This window comes from Rhineura floridana, chromosome 3 (assembly GCF_030035675.1).
Source record: "Rhineura floridana isolate rRhiFlo1 chromosome 3, rRhiFlo1.hap2, whole genome shotgun sequence".
Classification (NCBI taxonomy): Eukaryota; Metazoa; Chordata; class Lepidosauria; order Squamata; family Rhineuridae; genus Rhineura; species Rhineura floridana.
Genome location: NC_084482.1, coordinates 61627208 through 61644930, shown reverse-complemented (window position 1 = coordinate 61644930; position 17723 = coordinate 61627208). Strand labels below are relative to the sequence as shown.

Genomic DNA, 17723 nt, shown 5'->3' with positions numbered 1-17723 from the left:
TGGCATTCGTGAAGTGCATGATATTTCCTTCCCATTCCTCCTCGGGCCTTTTGTTTTATGTTTATATGTAGTGGTTAAGGTGTTGGACTACGACCTGGGAGACCATGGTTCGAATCCCCACGCAGCCATGAAGCTCACTTGGGCCAGTCACTGCCTCTCAGCCCCAGAGAAAGAAAATGGTAAACCCCCTCTGAATACCGGTTACCATGAAAACCCTATTCATAGGATCGCCATAAGTCGAAATCGACTTGAAGGCAGTACATTTCATTTTTCTTAGCAGAATTGAGTGATCCAGATTCCTACTGTGTCCTTATTTCCTGACCTTTTGCTTTATAAGCTTAGTTTTAACATTTATTATATAAGGGAACCTTATCCTTTATCATTAGCCCCCTCCCCCCCAAAAAATAGTAGAAAGGAAAGGGGATCATTAAGGTTGCAATACTATCCTGTTAGAGCAGGGATGGAGAACCTTTTGGGTTCCATTGGCAAGATCATTATCAGAACCTAGTCTCATAGGCGAAATTTTGACATGCCAGTCACCTGATGTCACAATATCAGGCAATTGAGTGTTTTGAAGTCCCGAAGTCAGGACTTCAAAGCAGCCCTGCACAGTGTTTTAAAGCACCCAGTGTTTCAGCCTTCTGCGGGCATTGGCTGCAAGGAACTCACTTGCATTGCCAATCCAGCAGGCTTTCAGTCTACTGCCCATCAGATTTGGTGGTAGAACCAAAGCCTGCTTTCCCTTTCCAGTGCACAATTCTCTTGACCAGGAGAAGCTGGTGACAACAAAGTCTGCAAAAGTTTTAGTGGGTGCCAGTAAAACAAGATCCGTTATGGCACCTTGAGTTTCAATCTGTTACAGGTTTTGTTCAGTTGATAGTTTTATCTGTAAGTTGTTTTATGTTGACAAATTTTGAAGACTAATTTTATTGGTTTGCATCTCATGTAAATTTCAGAATTTCAGTCAGGCAATTCTATCAAATTGTTTATCTAGTTTCTACTTTTTTCTTTATATTCCAATTGCAATGGCTTGTGGCTAATGCAAATAAATGACTTTCAAAATTGGGAGAACACTTTAAGGCACCTACTGTGGTGTAGTGGTTAAGGTGTTGGACTATGACCTGAGAGACCAGGGTTCAAATCCCCACATAGCCATGAAGCTCAGTGGGTGACCTTGGACCAGTCACTGCCTCTCAGCCTCATGAAAACCCTATTCATAGGGTCACCATAAGACGGAATCGACTTGAAGGCTGTACATTTACATTACATTGTATATTGGTAGCTGTGTCTCTACCTGCCCCACATGTGATGACACATATATCAGGTGTGGAGCAGGTGGATGTGGTTTGGGGAAAACAGTCGCATGGGCCAAATTTGGCCTGTGGAGCATATGTTCTCCCTCACTTTGTTGGAGAGTGCCTTTGTCCATTTGTTTCAATGGGCCTCTGTGTACCTATCTGCCTAGGATCAGGCTGTAATAAAGTGCCAAGGCATTAATGTTTTGTGAAGGCCATAGACATTACAGTGAGTTATTGTGCTGTAATGTCTAAAGTACCAAATTTGGATATAAGAAAACCAGATTCAGATTCCTGCTAGCTGTGAATCAAGTGCCATCTAGCAAGGTACAATGTCTCAATCTTCTTTATAGTGTTGGTGTGAGGCTGAAATGATACTTATTCTGGGAGCCTTTTTTGTTGTTGGCTAAAGAGCAGGATAGAATTGCTTAAAATAAGATAAAATGCTGCTCTGAGCTCCTTCATATAATGATCAGTGAAATGTATTTATTACTTTTAAAGCCTCAATAAATAAAAAATATTTATGATGCTAAATTAGGTATTTTTACCGTTCTGTTCCTTTCTCTAGGTGAGGAAAGCTAGTTATTGTCCACTGCTCTAGCATCAATAGAAGAATAACATTGACTCATGTCTGAGTGAAGCACAAGAGAAAGAAACAGAATATGCAGTTGAAAGTCATGATATGGTAAGGAAGTCCTCACTAGTCAGTTCATTCTACAAGATTGGGGTCACAGTGGAGAAGGCCCTGTCCCATGTTCCAGCCCACCTAACCATCCAGATGGTAGGAACTCCAAGTGTGGCCCTTCAGGAAGAGGTGAGTTTATGCACAGAGAAGTTGTTCTGGGTATGCAATTTCCTTTCTAGGAATCTAAATCCACATCTACAGTTCCTGCTTTCCCATTTCTGCCATGAAATTTTTCTTGCAGACAACCCATACTGGAAAATTCTGTAGTGAAATTGTCCAAACAACTAATTTTAATTCGTGTCATTAAAAAAATGTTATTCCCTGTAAACCCTGCTGCACCTAGGACACAATTAGGCATGACAAAGTTTAAGAGAAACAAACCTTGAATTGCTGCTACACCTCATAGCTTTGACATCATACACTGTCTTGACTCTTTTCTGCACAACCATCTTGGTTTCTAGCTGTCATAATTTCTATTGTTAATTCACAGCAGGAATAATTACATTCCAATGGATTAAAATGCATGTAGCATATAATCACAAATGAAATCTGGATAATTATTTTCTTTGACAGCTACTGATTTAGCTGCCAAGAAAAACTTGTAAGTCTGAATTTGATTTAATTCAAATTCTGAGGTCCCCCACAAATATTTTTCTCTGCATTTGAATAGATCCCACACACTCATTGATGAAGCCAAAGATAAATGAGAACAGAATTGTAACGCATTTTTCAGATCAAGGGGATTAATAACTCATTGCTTCCTATTCTCTGTTATATCAGTTATGAATAAAATATAGTTTATATTTGGATATTTTGACCTGGAATTTATATACATATTCTAGGTTTTATATATAAACGATCTTGATTTTAAGACAATATATTAAAAAGTATTGATTTGAAATGAACAGGTATTCAACACAAGACTTATACATAAGAGAGGACGGTTAGGTTGGTTTGGATGCAATTGCTAAACCATAGTTTAGTGTTATGAGCATGAGGCTAAGTAGGGCTCAGGCTCATGCAATTCTCTTCTTGCCTGGTTTTGAGGAGGAGCTTGGAAGCTTCTGCTTCTGATTTTGATTAACTGCTGCTTACTGTATCATCCAAAATCAACAAACTGAGGTTAATTTTAATTATAGTTTACAAGCCAATTTAAAACCATAGTTTAAAAAATCTAGCTTGCTTCAATTAATTGTAGTTTTAACCATGAGTTTCAACCACACTTCAAGGTTTCAACATAAAGTTGAACTGTGCTTAATCTTAAACCAGAAACTTCCAGTTTCCAACAGCCACATCAGAGGAGAAGAAGAGCGAGGGTAGTATGCAACTCTAAGGCTCACTGCAGGTTATCCTTTTATTGCTATACCATGGTTTAATGTTGCATGTGAAGCCTCCATATGGCTACCAGCTCTTGGTGTCTGCAGTTTATGCATCTGTCTGCATGCAGAGAGCTAGTCCAGGCTAGGCAGGTTTTTGTATTTCCTTTTATTTTTGTAACAAAATCTCCTTTTGTCTTTCCTTTAGGCAGCGAAACAAAAGAAAGGACTGAAAAGTAAATATGTTTATGTTTCCAAATATTTATGACACTTTGGTTTTGGTTTGGAGTGGGGGTGGCATCCCACATTGTCATCCAGTGTATGCAGCAATGTCATTATTGGCTTAAGGCAAGAATAGAGTGAAAGAAGCTACGGCCCAGCATAGTGATGTAGGGTTTTGGGAAATTTTGTCTTGGAATTTTTTTTCTGGATAAAAAAATTATGCACATTAAGCCAACTGACATAGGGAAGTTTTCAGTTTGCATTGTAACATTTTTTGATGCACTAGAGCAGAGATGGGCCACAGTTTTGCCCCAGCAGGCCAGATCTTTATCTGCCCCACTCCATGGACCAACCTTTTCAGGTAAGCAAGGTCACCCACCTGTCAATCATCTGATGTCATTATACCATCGGATGATGTTGGTCCCACTTACCTGTCAAAGTTGACGCACAGGGTTGATGGAGAGAGATCTGTTTCACTAGCATGTTTCCCACAGGAAACATACTGGCAAAGCAGCACCCAGCAGGACTGAAGTTTCCATTCCTCAGATGATGAGTGAAGGCTTCAGTCTTGCTCTCTGCCAGGATCTGAACAGGATTTAACCCCCCACACATCAGCTGTTGAGCAGGTGATTAAATCCTGCTGCTTTGTTTGTGGAGAATTGGTTGGCACAGCCAGTACAGAATTGAACCCCATCCATCAGCTAACACCATCCAGTGATGAGAGATGATCGGTGGTTTGGAGGAAACATCCTTGCAGGTAAAATTAGACTCCTAAGTGGGCCTATATTGGCCCACAATTTGCAGGTTTCCTACCCCTGCATTACTGAGCATCTAATTTAGCATATTTATTTTACTTTTATTTATTAAAGCTAAAAAAATACCCATCTTAATTTTTTGCCCCAATATACCATAGGCACTTTACCTGAAATATGTGAGGGAGGAGATTAAAGTACATAATGTGACTTAAATGTTATATTATGTAGAATTTTTTATTGGAATACTTGTAAATAGACAATGGCATATACTTCCCTTGCATTAGAGAGCCAGTATGGTGTAGTGGTTAGAGTGTTGGACTAGGACCTGTGAGACAAGGGTTCAAATCCCCACTTGGCCATGAAGCTCACTGGGTGACCTTGTGCCAATCACTCTTTCTCAGTCTAACCTATCTCACATGGTTGTTGTGAGGATAAAATCAGGAGGGGGAGAACCATGTTTGTATGCTACCTTGAGCTCTTTGGAGGAAAGGTGGGATATAAATTAAGTGGTAGTAGTAGTAGTAAATAATTTGTTTAAATTTAGGGGGGGGGAACAAGGAACAAAAAACTGTTGACTGTTTTCATAAATTTTAGCAACCCCAAGAACTGTGCATGATAATGCTGATTCACATGCTTGCTAGGGATAATCATCTGAAAAACACTTTGAAGCAGCCAAGCTCACCAAATATTATATTTGCAATCGGCATCCATTTATTGTTACTAATTAAATTATGACATGAGAAATTTTCTGTCGAAAAAAATTAAGCACTGGGCCAGTGCAGGGGTAACACTGCAAACCACATTTTGACAATTGAGAAACAGCCTTAGGAATCCTCACCCTTCCTTCTCCAAGGTTAATTCACCACTCCCTCCCTTTGTCAACTTTAATAATAATTAACCATTTATATCTGCAGCAATGTTACCCATGGTTAGTGCTAACCAGGTTCCATCTCAACCAGCGTTTGTCAACCCGTTTTGAATCCTCATTTCAAAACCTTGCTAAGAAGCAAGGGAGTGGTTAACGGGGTTAACAGGGAGCCAGTATTACATCTACACAGAATATATGAAGAATGCCAAGTTGATTTGTCAATATATTTCTACTCTCTGGAGTCATAATGGCAGGCTTAGACTTCCCTTTTCTAAATTTATGCTGTGCAGTCCTTTGAGGCTGTAAACTCTTTCTGTCTTACTCTAGGCTCCATTGATGATGTCCTTGGTGGTCTCCTTGGTGATGACGGTAAATAAGCATGGAAAGGGAAAACAATTTTTGAAATTCCATAGGAACCTCTTTGTCCTTCGGATGAGGACTCTGTGGGTCCCCACCTTTATATGGGTGGCTACTGGAGAAAGGGCCTTTTCTGTGATAGTGTCCTGGTTGTAGAATTCCCTCCCCTAGCATAAGAACATAAGAACGTAAGAAGAGCCTGCTGGATCAGGCCAGTGGCCCATCTAGTCCAGCATCCTGTTCTCACAGTGGCCAACCAGGTGCCTGGGGGAAGCCCGCAAGCAGGACCCGAGTGCAAGAACACTCTCCCCTCCTGAGGCTTCCGGCAACTGGTTTTCAGAAGCATGCTGCCTCTGACTAGGGTGGCACAGCACAGCCATCACGGCTAGTAGCCAGTGATAGCCCTGTCCTCCATGAATTTGTCTAATCTTTTAAAGCCGTCCAAGCTGGTGGCCATTACTGCATCTTGTGGGAGCAAATTCCATAGTTTAACTATGCGCTGAGTAAAGAAGTACTTCCTTTTGTCTGTCCTGAATCTTCCAACATTCAGCTTCTTTGAATGTCCACGAGTTCTAGTATTATGAGAGAGGGAGAAGAACTTTTCTCTATCCACTTTCTCAATGCCATGCATAATTTTATACACTTCTATCATGTCTCCTCTGACCCGCCTTTTCTCTAAACTAAAAAGCCCCAAACGCTGCAACCTTTCCTCGTAAGGGAGTCGCTCCATCCCCTTGATCATTCTGGTTGCCCTCTTCTGAACCTTTTCCAACTCTATAATATCCTTTTTGAGATGAGGCGACCAGAACTGTACACAGTATTCCAAATGCGGCCGCACCATAGATTTATACAACGGCATTATGATATCGGCTGTTTTATTTTCAATACCTTTCCTAATTATCGCTAGCATGGAATTTGCCTTTTTCACAGCTGCCGCACACTGGGTCGACATTTTCATCGTGCTGTCCACTACAACCCCGAGGTCTCTCTCCTGGTCGGTCACCGCCAGTTCAGACCCCATGAGCGTATATGTGAAATTCAGATTTTTTGCTCCAATATGCATAATTTTACACTTGTTTATATTGAATTGCATTTGCCATTTTTCTGCCCATTCACTCAGTTTGGAGAGGTCTTTTTGGAGCTCTTCGCAATCCCTTTTTGTTTTAACAACCCTGAACAATTTAGTGTCATCAGCAAACTTGGCCACTTCACTGCTCACTCCTAATTCTAGGTCATTAATGAACAAATTGAAAAGTACAGGTCCCAATACCGATCCTTGAGGGACTCCACTTTCTACAGCCCTCCATTGGGAGAACTGTCCGTTGATTCCTACTCTCTGCTTTCTGCTTCTTAACCAATTTCTTATCCACAAGAGGACCTCTCCTCTTATTCCATGACTGCTAAGCTTCCTCAGAAGCCTTTGGTGAGGTACCTTGTCAAACGCTTTTTGAAAGTCTAAGTACACTATGTCCACTGGATCACCTCTATCTATATGCTTGTTGACACTCTCAAAGAATTCTAATAGGTTACTGAGACAGGACTTTCCCTTGCAGAAGCCATGCTGGCTCTGCTTCAGCAAGGCTTGTTCTTCTATGTGCTTAGTTAATCTAGCTTTAATAATACTTTCTACCAGTTTTCCAGGGACAGAAGTTAAGCTAACTGGCCTGTAATTTCCGGGATCCCCTCTGGATCCCTTTTTGAAGATTGGCGTTACATTTGCCACTTTCCAGTCCTCAGGCACGGAGGAGGACCCAAGGGACAAGTTACATATTTTAGTTAGCAGATCAGCAATTTCACCTTTGAGTTCTTTGAGAACTCTCGGGTGGATGCCATCCGGGCCCGGTGATTTGTCAGTTTTTATATTGTCCATTAAGCTTAGAACTTCCTCTCCCGTTACCACTATTTGTCTCAGTTCCTCAGAATCCCTTCCTGCAAATGTTAGTTCAGGTTCAGGGATCTGCCCTATATCTTCCACTGTGAAGACAGATGCAAAGAATTCATTTAGCTTCTCTGCAATCTCCTTATTGTTCTTTAGTACACCTTTGACTCCCTTATCATCCAAGGGTCCAATTGTCTCCCTTGATGGTCTCCTGCTTTGAATGTATTTATAGAATTTTTTGTTGTTGGTTTTTATGTTCTTAGCAATGTGCTCCTCAAATTCTTTTTTAGCATCCCTTATTGTCTTCTTGCATTTCTTTTGCCAGAGTTTGTGTTCTTTTTTATTTTCTTCATTTGGACAAGACTTCCATTTTCTGAAGGAAGACTTTTTGCCTCTAAGAGCTTCCTTGACTTTGCTCGTTAACCATGCTGGCATCTTCTTGGCCCTGGCGGTACCTTTTCTGATTTCTAGCAAAATCGCCTGGTGCAATCATTACTTTTCTTTTAGGTGTCAGATAAAGTCATGCTATTCATCCATGCTTCTTACACTATGTGATTTTTATTTTACTGTTGCTGTTGCTGTTTTGTTGGATTTTGAGATGTTGTTTTTAATAGGTTTTTAGATTGCATTGCTGGTTTTAATTTTTGTAAGTGGTCTTATGTTATTTTAGGGGGGAAGGGCATTTGTTTTTTAGATGAATTAATTTTTGACTGGTTTGCAGGGAGTAAAATACTGAAGCCTAGCTTCATTTCAGATGGAAAGGGAAAACGGTTGTATTTACTGTGCTGGCCTGCTCATGTACTTCATGTGAACAGGGGGAACAGCTGCAACACTAGGGGGACTGAAGAAGACCTGTTCTGGGAGTGTGTATCTGAGCATCTGGGTGCTTGCTGCTCACTCCTATGGGTTGCTGTCTCTTGAGACAGCTGAAGTCCCTGGTAAGTGCTGCAAGGACTGGGAACCCCTGCCTGACCCTGGCTCCAGAGAGAGGCTGCAGTTAATCTTGCAGCCTCTTGCATCAGCTCCTGGCTGAGTCAGCAAGTATAAAAGCCCAGCTGCCCTCGGGCAGCGGGTCTGCCACCGGTGGGTTGCTCCTTGGAGAGTCCTGAGGGTGAGGGCACTACCCCCTTCTACTTCTACTTCTTTCTTTTTCTTTTTCTTTTTCTTTTTAACCAATCTAGAGGAGATTGGTAGCAGGGAGGGTGTATGGCTCATGTGTAGTTCCTGCACAGGGTGAGAGCCTGTGCAGTGAACTGAATGATAGGAGAAAGTTGCCAGGTGCCTTCAGAGTGAGAGTCTGTAACTGGCAGAAGGCTGGCCCTCCTTGGGTGTGAGACAGAGGGGAAGTAGATGTGCATTCTGTGAAAAATATTGAGTGGGTCTGACTCTTCCCAATTCTGTCAGAGGCCTACCAAGATAACTGGTTCAGTTAGGTTTTGTTGGTGGGCTCTTGTTGGGTCCATATCAGGTGTTTAGGAGGAGTCTTAGTAAGGAGGAACATGGGTGATGCCACCCCAATTACAGTAATCACAGGCAGAGGGAAGTATAGCCATGGGGAGGTGGTGAACTACCATAGAAGATGAGGGCAAAGCTATCTATGCCTTGTTCCTTGCTCCCACTCCTCTCATGGATGGGTTCCTCATTGTTCATCTGCTGTGCCCACTGGCCTGTGTGTGTTGTTGTTTAATGTCAGATCAGTACACAGTAAGACCATATTCTTCCATTATTTAATCGTGGATGAAGGTGCCAATTTGGTGTGTATTACCAAAACCTGGGTGGGTGAGCTGGGAGGAGTTGATCTGACTCAGCTTTGCCCACCTGGATACTTGGTGCAACACCAACACAGGCTGCAGGGATGGGGGGGAGGAATTGCTGTGGACTACAGAACTTCCATCTCTGTCACCAAGAAACCACTCTATCTTGGAGCTGGCTGTGAGGGCCTGCACCTGGTGTCAGGCCAAGGAGACAGGGTTGCTGCTGATGTACTGTCCACCTTGCTGCCTGGCAGCTTCTCTGATTGAGCTGGTGGAGGCCATCTCGGCTGTGGTATTGGCGGAGCCCAGAACAATAATCCTGGGTGATTTCAATGTCCCTGCTGAGGCCTCCTCTAACATTCCTGCTTGGGACTTCATGGCCTCGATGACGACCATGGGGCTGTCTCAAGTTGTCACTGGCCTGACACATAGAGCAGGACACACCCTCAACTTGGGTTTTGCTCCAGATGAAAGATGGGGGGTGGATGTCACCCCATTGTCATGGCCAGACCATTTCCTGGTGAAGTTTACTTATGGCTCTGATCCTTCCTTGCAGGGGAGGTGGACAGATTAAGATGGTCTGTCTCCGGAGTCTAATGGAATCCACTGGATTCCTGAATGCCCTGGGGGAGTTCCCAGTAGATAGAGCAGGTGACCCTGTTGAAGCCCTTATCACACTGTGGAACAGAGAGGCGCATCAGGCTCTTGACACGGTTGTCCCCGAGCACCTCTCCAGCATTGTGGAGCCCGGTTTGCACCATGATACACCAGTGAGTTAAGGGCAATGAAACAGGCTGGACGATGGCTAGAGCGCAAGTGGCAAAAGACGTCCTGTGAGGCTGATTGGACACGAGTAAAACATCATAACCATGCCTACTGTGTGGCGGTGAGGGCGGCAAAGAAGGCCCATTTCTCTGCCTCCATCGCATCCTCAAGTAGCCATCTGGTGGAGCTTTCCTGTATTGTCAGGGGTCTGTTGACATCAACTCCAGGAAATGGAGTCTTAGACCCTTCGGAGGCCCACTGTGAATTGTTTGCAAGGCACTTTGAGGGTAAAGTTTCTTGCTTCTGTAGCAATCTTGATGCCCCATCCACATCTACTGTAGTTCCCAGTGAGGTGTCCAGTACAACGTCTGCTGCAACTTCTTGGGAACGGTTTCAGTTGGTGCTTGCCATGATGCAGCCAGTAACGTGTCCTCTTGACCATTGCCCTTCTTGGCTTATTAAAGCTTGCCAAGGGGGGTTGACCGAATGGATCCAGGGTGTGGTCAATGCAACATTGTGGAAGGGAGTGATTCCAGCCACCCTGAAAGAGACAGTGATCCCACCACTCCTGAAAAAGCCCACCCTGGACCCATTGGTTTGCAACAATTACCGACCGGTCACAAATAACCCCTTCTTTGGGAAGGTGATTGAGAGGGTTGTGGCTCAGCAATTGCAAGTACTCTTGGATGAATCAGATTAACTTGACCCATTCCAGTCTGGGTTCAGGCCTGGTTATGGGACTGAATCAGCCTTGATCACCCTGATAGATTACTTTTATTAGGAAAAGGACAGGGGGAGTGCGACCCTGTTATTTTTACTTGATCTTTCAGCAGCTTTTGATACCATTGACCATGGTATCCTTCTGCGCTGACTTGGTGAGATGGGTATCGGAAGCACTGTTTTAAAGTGATTCTGATTCTATCTCCAAGGTCGCTCTCAGAGAATAGCATTGGGTGACTGTCTTTCGGCCCCCTGGCAGTTGTTCTGTAGGGTGCCACAAGGCACCATCTTGTCTCCCATGCTGTTTAACATCTATATGGAGCCCTTGGGAGCGGTCATCAGGAGATTTGGGGCAAAGTATCAGCAGTATGCTGACAATACCCAGCTCTATTTCTCTGTAACATCTGAATCAGGAGAGGCCGTGCAAGCCCTGGACTGGTGCCTGGACTTGGTGGTAGGCTGGATGAGGACCAATAAACTGAGTGTGAATCCTAGCAAGACAGAGATGCTGGGGGTTGGTGGTTCCCGAGTTCAGATAATTGGTCAGTTGCCTGCTTTGGATGGGGTTGTCCTCCCTCGGAAAGAGCAGGTCCGTTGTCTGGGGGTGCTCCTAGATCCATGTTTGTCACTAGAGGTCCAGGTGACCTCCGTGGCTAGGAGTGTCTTTTACCAGCTTTGGCTAGTAAGACAGCTGCGGCCATTTCTGGACTGGGATAGCCTGACCACTGTTATCCACGCACTGGTAACCTCCAGGCAGGATTACTGTAATGCGCTCTATGTGGGGCTGCCCTTGAGGTTGGTCCGGAAGCTGCAGCTGGTGCAAAATGCAGCGGCGAGACTGCTCTCTCGGGTAGGGTATCACCAACATGTCACCCTGCTGCTGAAAGAATTGCACTGGCTTCCCATTTGCTACCAGGCCAAGTTCAAGGTTCTAATTTTGGTGTACAAAGTCCTATGTAGCTTGGGACCAGGATACCTGAAAGACCGTCTTATCCCTTATATACCTAGTTGATCACTGTACTCTGTAGGTGAGGGCTTCCTGCAGTTACCTTCTTATCAGGAGGTCCGTTCTGCACAACATAGGAAACAGACCTTCAGTGTGGCAGCACCTACCCTTTGGAATTCCCTCCCCTTAAATATTAAAGAGGTGTCATCTCTGTTATCTTTTTGGCACCTACTGCAGACCTTCCTCTTTCAACAAGGCTTTTAAGTTGAGACCTTATTCCAGTCTATATTGGAATTGCTTTTTAATATGTTTTTAAACCTTTTTTTAAAAAAAATGTTTTTAAACCTTTTTTTAAAGATGTTTTTAAACCTTTTTTTAAAAATGTTTTAAAAGATGTTTTGTTTTAATATATTTTAAAGCCTGTTTTTATGATGTTTTCAAGTGTTTTTGGTGCTTTTGTTTGCCACCCTGGGCTGCTGCTGGGAGGAAGGGCAGAACATAAATCAAATAATAAATAAATAAATAATGTGATCTGTCAGGGGCTATTGTGCATAGTATGCTCAACCCCTAGTTTGTTTAAGACTGCAGACATAAAGGCTGCAATGAAACTGTTAGAATGCTTCAGCCTCCTAAAATCCCCATCTCTTGTCCCTAGATGACATTCCCCTTAAATCCAACAAACCAGCCTCATTTGGTAGCCATGGAGGGAGATCCAGAGGAATCGCTTCACAGACCAGCAAAAAGTAAGGAGTAGCATTGCTGCCTGTTCCTGTAAAGCTTTCAGCGCAAAAACATGATGGTGGTACTGTTGGAGCCTCTTGAGAAATCCTCCCATTATTGTTCCCCACCCCCAGCTTTTCTCTCTCAACATGGCCTTCCTGTCTCAGGGATCTTTCCTAAATAGAGTTCCTACCTAATTTCTAAACTGAAGTGAATATGGGGAAATCTGAGCAATTCTGTTTTGATACGGCCAGTGAAATGTTGCAAGTGTTCTTTTCTGGGTGGTTGTGTATGCCCATCATAAGCTTTTGTTTTTTCCTCCCAGGAGCCCTCTGGGGGATGACATCTTCAGCAAAATGGCTCTTGAGGAAGAGGCAGATGCAGAGGTGAGAATAAAGAAAGAGTCCACACCTACTCTGCATGGTAAATGAAAGCAGCTTTCAAAGGTGCAGCTGAACAATCACAGGCATTTTCATGCAGGTCACTGCTGTGCCTGGAAACTTGGCATGGGAAAGAGGGTATACATAAACTGCAATGGGGGAAGGCGAGGAGCATGTCTTCTGTTGTGTACTGCCATGCTGTAACGACCTGTAGACCTTTTCCAACATTTTTCCAGTGGGGTGCAGTATTTGTCTGTCTGGACTGTGAGCCCCAGATTAGTGATGTATATATTGAGCTGCATGTTGGTAGCACTGGAATTAATTGCCTTGGGGTGTTTGCTTTTATTTTTTTACTGCATGGTGGCATATAAATACTGTAAGTCAATAAGTGTGTTTATTCATTCACCCTTAAGGATCCTGATACCTCAGATGCAGATCCAGAAGCTCTTTTGGAGACCTTGAAGGTAAATAAAGAATGCATTTGTTTTGTTTGTTTGCAATGTCAAAATAAGTTGAGCGTGCTGTGCTCTGCTAGATGTGAAAAAATGCAATACCTATAATTCCAGCATATTTATTCTCTCATGCCAGGATATGGATGACATGGAAGCTGATCTTCTGGGCATAAAGAAAGCAAGCTCTGGTCCTGTTCAGAAACTGGTGAAGAATGTGGCAAAAACTCAGCCTTTGACTGAGCTGGCAAAATCTACTAAGACAGCAACAATCACTGAGAAAGGTGCGGTTTCTTTCTTTTTCAAAAGGATTTTGGAAATCCTGTGGGTCAGGATTCAAATATTACTCATATTTCTGTAAAGAGCCATTATAGTGAAAATCATATTTTACTGGTGCCTTTTATCATCTCTGTGTTCTTCATAGCCATACCTATGATGAGCACTCATTGATTCCAGGCTCATGCACATAACCAAACCAGCATGGAAACTATGTAATGGAAAATGCTTAATATACAATTCTTTGAGCTATATAAGAACATAGAAGCTGCCTTCTAAGAACATATGGAGTTATACCATTGACCCTTCTAGTTCAATATTGTCTACACTGACTGGCAGCAGCTCTCCAAGTTTTCAGACAGGACATTTGTGGCCTGGAGATGTCAGGGATTGAACCTGGGCCCTTTTGCATGGAAAGCATGTGCTCTGCCACTGAGCCGTGACCCTTTCCCTTGGTGGCAGTGTGTTCATCGTTTTAGTTTTTTATTTTTATTTTTCAGAATATTACCACATTAAAACAACCATGCTCATGGATAAATGGCCATGTGGCTGCTTCACCACCACCGTGTTTTCTGGGCCACATTGCTCGATTACCTTTTTATCAGCTTTCTGGTAATGTGCCTTGTATTGCAAGCTGAGTTTGGCATTAAGCAATTGGACTTGGCCCAAATACACTCAACTCACATTCTCACTATGCCAGTTTGGTTAAAACATATGCCCTTTGAATTATTCTAGCATTTCTGCTTTGCTTTTCCTTTTTGGAAGGAAGCGTGCAAATTAAAATCAGTAGGCACAGAACTGCTTCTAGTTTGCAGATGTGGAAGATGGAGCATGGAGGCTTCTGCAGCTGCAAAGGGGCCAATGGGGTCCTAAAGTTTTGGTATGCGTTATTCCTCCATCTGCAACTTGCTGCGCCACTGCCACCTCCCAGCCTGGTAACCACTGTGACTCAGGCTGTGGAGCAGTAATGAAAAAATCTCATAGCAGGACATCCAGCCCCAGAAACTGTGTCTGACCCAGGCATGCAAATTAGTTGTGATCAGAACAGCAAGGGCAGGGTGCTGGCTCCCACAATGGGACATCCTATTAGGCAGAAGGATATCCTTTAGGAGGAAGAACAGGATATAAATTTATAAAATAGTATCTATAGCTCCCTCTCAGCCTCTGTGTACTTAGTTGAGCGAGGAGTCTGAGGAAGAAGGTTCTAGCTAGAATGAAATGAGGTACTGCAATGGCTGGATGATAAACGGTGTAAATCTGGCTAGCTCCCTCTTCCTGGTGTGTAGAGACTGCTTGGGGGCCTCTTGACACTTTTGGTGCCCTTTCCCTGCACGCTCAAGTCTGGCAAGAGGGCTGGTGCATTCCCTAGCCCTCAGAAAAAATGGATAGATTATATCCTTTGTTGTTTATTTGAAGAGATGTTACATCTACATAACCCTCTTCAGATCTTGATTTTGCACCTGCATGGAAACCACTTCACTTGAGCCAACTATTTTTTTTAAAAATCCAAGAATATTTAACTTGCATTGACTTGGAACAGAACTTTCCTTGTTACATCAGAATTAGACAAGAGCGAAGGTCTCTACTATGTCTTTTGTTTTCATTTATATATACAGGAGGCTCAATAAATGGAATAAATAAGAATCCCAACTCTACTCCCACCACCTCCAGAAAGCTGAAACAGAAGCTCTCCTTTGAAGGTAGTTCTCCTGAAAGAAAGGAGGGAGAGAGAGAGTGTGTGTGTGTAAGGGGAATTTTTAAAAAAAACCTTAACATTGAGCACCAAGTAAATGTGGTTAAATTAGGAAGAATTAGGATGCGACATATTTATACACAGCCAACATCAGACTTAACTGAGTCAGTACCACACTAGTTCAGATACCTTAAAGTGCAGAAACCCCAGGTGATGGGCATGAAGTAATAATTCTTCATTGAACCAAGGGCTAGTAGGCATCTTAAAATTAGTTGACTGAGCACTGGATGAGGGTTCTACCTATAGTGCTTCAATTTAGTTCTAATAGTACAGTCTTTTTCTTCCCGTGCAACGGCTGAGGTGGTAGCTTTGCTGCTGGGACGGATATCACATTTACGCAGTTGGGGTACAGGGGAGGCATGGCATTTTCCAGCGACAGTGAAATGGGAGTGCTGGGAAAACCATGGTGAGCTGGTTTGCACATTGCAGTAAGCCAAACTTATGGTGAATGAACAGGTACGTTCGTGGCACACTGTTCAAATTGCACCCACCCTGATTTTCCCTTTCCCAAGCTGCAAGCTGGGGGGTGGGGAGCAGACCAGAGTGCTGGCCTAGCACTCCATGCAACCAGGAGAGCGAGGCAGCCATAATTTGAGGAGCATGCACCAGTAAGCCATAGTGTGGTTTACAGTGACAGGTGAATCAGGTCAGTATCAATGTGACAGTCATACTACCTTCAGAGCTGGAGTAGAGTAGTGGTTTGTTTGCTTGTTTTTAGTAGATTTATACCTCATCTTTCAGCAGCACTTTCATGACAGCTAAAATAAAATGGCACTCAACATGGGGGGAAAATACAAATACAATAAAATAGATAAAACAATATAGCAGTGAGATAAAACAACAGAGGGCAGGTTAACACCACATTTAACTGATGTTTTAAAAGGCCTGGGGAAATGAAAAGGTCTTTGCCTGGCACTGCTGTCGTGCTGGGACAGCCCCATGGTTGTCATGATGACCATAAAGTCCTGAGCTGCACCAGACAAAGTAGTCTTTGTGACGTCCTTCCCTGGTTCTCCCTGTCAGGTTCCCACCTGCTTGTGGCTACTGCCTTTCACTAGGCACCACCAGGGACACCACCAGTCCGGACCGTCCTTTATATGGTTTCTCACTCCGCTCTAGCACAGATCTCTCTAGATCCCACTGCTAGGCAGCACCACCAGTCACGTCCTATAACCAATACTTCCAGAGACTTTGCCTGAGTCTCTCTCTAGCTGGTTACTTTTGTGACTGAGTGCTAATGCTGTTCCCAACCCCCTTGTATCTTTATATAAAAAGCATACAACTCTGGGTTGCTCTGGATACTTGACTTGTTACCATTCCTCCCTGCACCGCTGCCACCATTAGATACTGCTTCTGTTCAGCCTTGGTAATTACCTTGCCCTCCCTTCCGGTCTGTATATTCCCCAGCCAAGGATCAGGCCTTTGGTAAACCAAAGAAGTATTTATTTAATACTTAATAACAGGAAATAACAAGATTACTTTAGGAATGTTTCACAAGCGTATGGTTTCATATATGGTTACTCTTTATGTTTCTGTTCATATATATCCTCTTTAAATATCAGCCAAATCCAATCCAAACTTCCCTCAGAACTCTGCCAACCAACTCAACAACCTCTCTCTCCCACCTTCCAACCGACCCCCCTTCATCACTCACAAACCTCCATTTATACCTTCAGCCAGCCAGCCACTCAGCCAATCATCATCCAGCACACTTCAGCTTCTCACCCATGTACTCCCCCTTTCTCTCTCAGTCAATTACCATACATCACCCAATAGACCCTCACTTACCATGTTTACAGATGCTAACTTACAGGAACATCACAGTCTTCACATGGATATTGAGGTCACCCAGGATTGTGTTGGGAGTCCTTGACACCACCTGTGTCAGCTCAGGTAGGAAGATTGCTGGACAGTGTGGTGGTTGGTATACCGTCAGAATCCTCTGGCTGACCCGAGTGTCAAACACCAAGTACAGTAAATCAAACTGGGATTCACCTGGCAAGGAGGTAGAATCCTTATGGGCTACTGGTGATCTCTTTCCTTTGAGCCTACATTGGTGGTCCACCAGTAACCCAGGTGGACAGAGCTGGTTAGAGTGTTTCTCCACAGAACATGCAGACCTGGATTCAAATCTCTGCTCAGCCAAAATGTTTAGTAACTGTAATTGGGCCAGAGTAATCTTGGGTTCAGACTAACCTACCGCACAGGTTTGTTGTGAAGATGGGGGGCATGTACACTGCCCTAAGCTCTTTGGCAGTAGGGCGGAATAAAAATGTATTTAAAAAAACAAAACCTGGATTGCATACGAAACAGGAACAATTGCAAATTTATTGAGCCAAAAATGGTTCCCTTGGAAACTTCCTGAGTCAACCAAGGTCCAGCTTGGGTTATGTGTAAATAATGTTGCCCAGTAATCTTAGGAATCAGTCTTAGGACACTATGGTGGCAGTGAGATTTGAAACTGGGCCTACTAGATTGGTATCTTGACTATTCAGCCTCGCCTTCCCCCCCCCCGCCCCAAGTCCTTGACATTAATTCCAACTCTTATCTTGCTCTTTGTTGTTTTGAAATTATTGTCTACTC

The 17723-nt window shown here is 43.5% G+C and overlaps 1 protein-coding gene across 12 annotated transcripts in view; it reads left to right on the top strand.

Annotated features, from left to right (window-relative positions):
- Window positions 1–17723, top strand: part of FBF1 (Fas binding factor 1) — a 50124-nt gene that overhangs the window by 423 nt on the left and 31978 nt on the right. For 6 of the 12 annotated variants that reach the window (XM_061616242.1, XM_061616239.1, XM_061616230.1 and 3 more), the window contains exons 2-9: window positions 1864–2109; window positions 3505–3532; window positions 5469–5510; window positions 12218–12305; window positions 12608–12668; window positions 13076–13126; window positions 13251–13395; window positions 15004–15087. In XM_061616242.1, coding sequence (XP_061472226.1) covers window positions 1978–2109; window positions 3505–3532; window positions 5469–5510; window positions 12218–12305; window positions 12608–12668; window positions 13076–13126; window positions 13251–13395; window positions 15004–15087 — 631 coding nt within the window. In that variant the 5' untranslated portion in view covers window positions 1864–1977. Of the gene's footprint in view, window positions 1–71; window positions 180–1863; window positions 2110–3504; window positions 3533–5468; window positions 5511–12217; window positions 12306–12607; window positions 12669–13075; window positions 13127–13250; window positions 13396–15003; window positions 15088–17723 lie in introns of all 12 variants that reach the window. The other 6 variants (XM_061616231.1, XM_061616233.1, XM_061616232.1 and 3 more) reach the window with 4 other exon arrangements.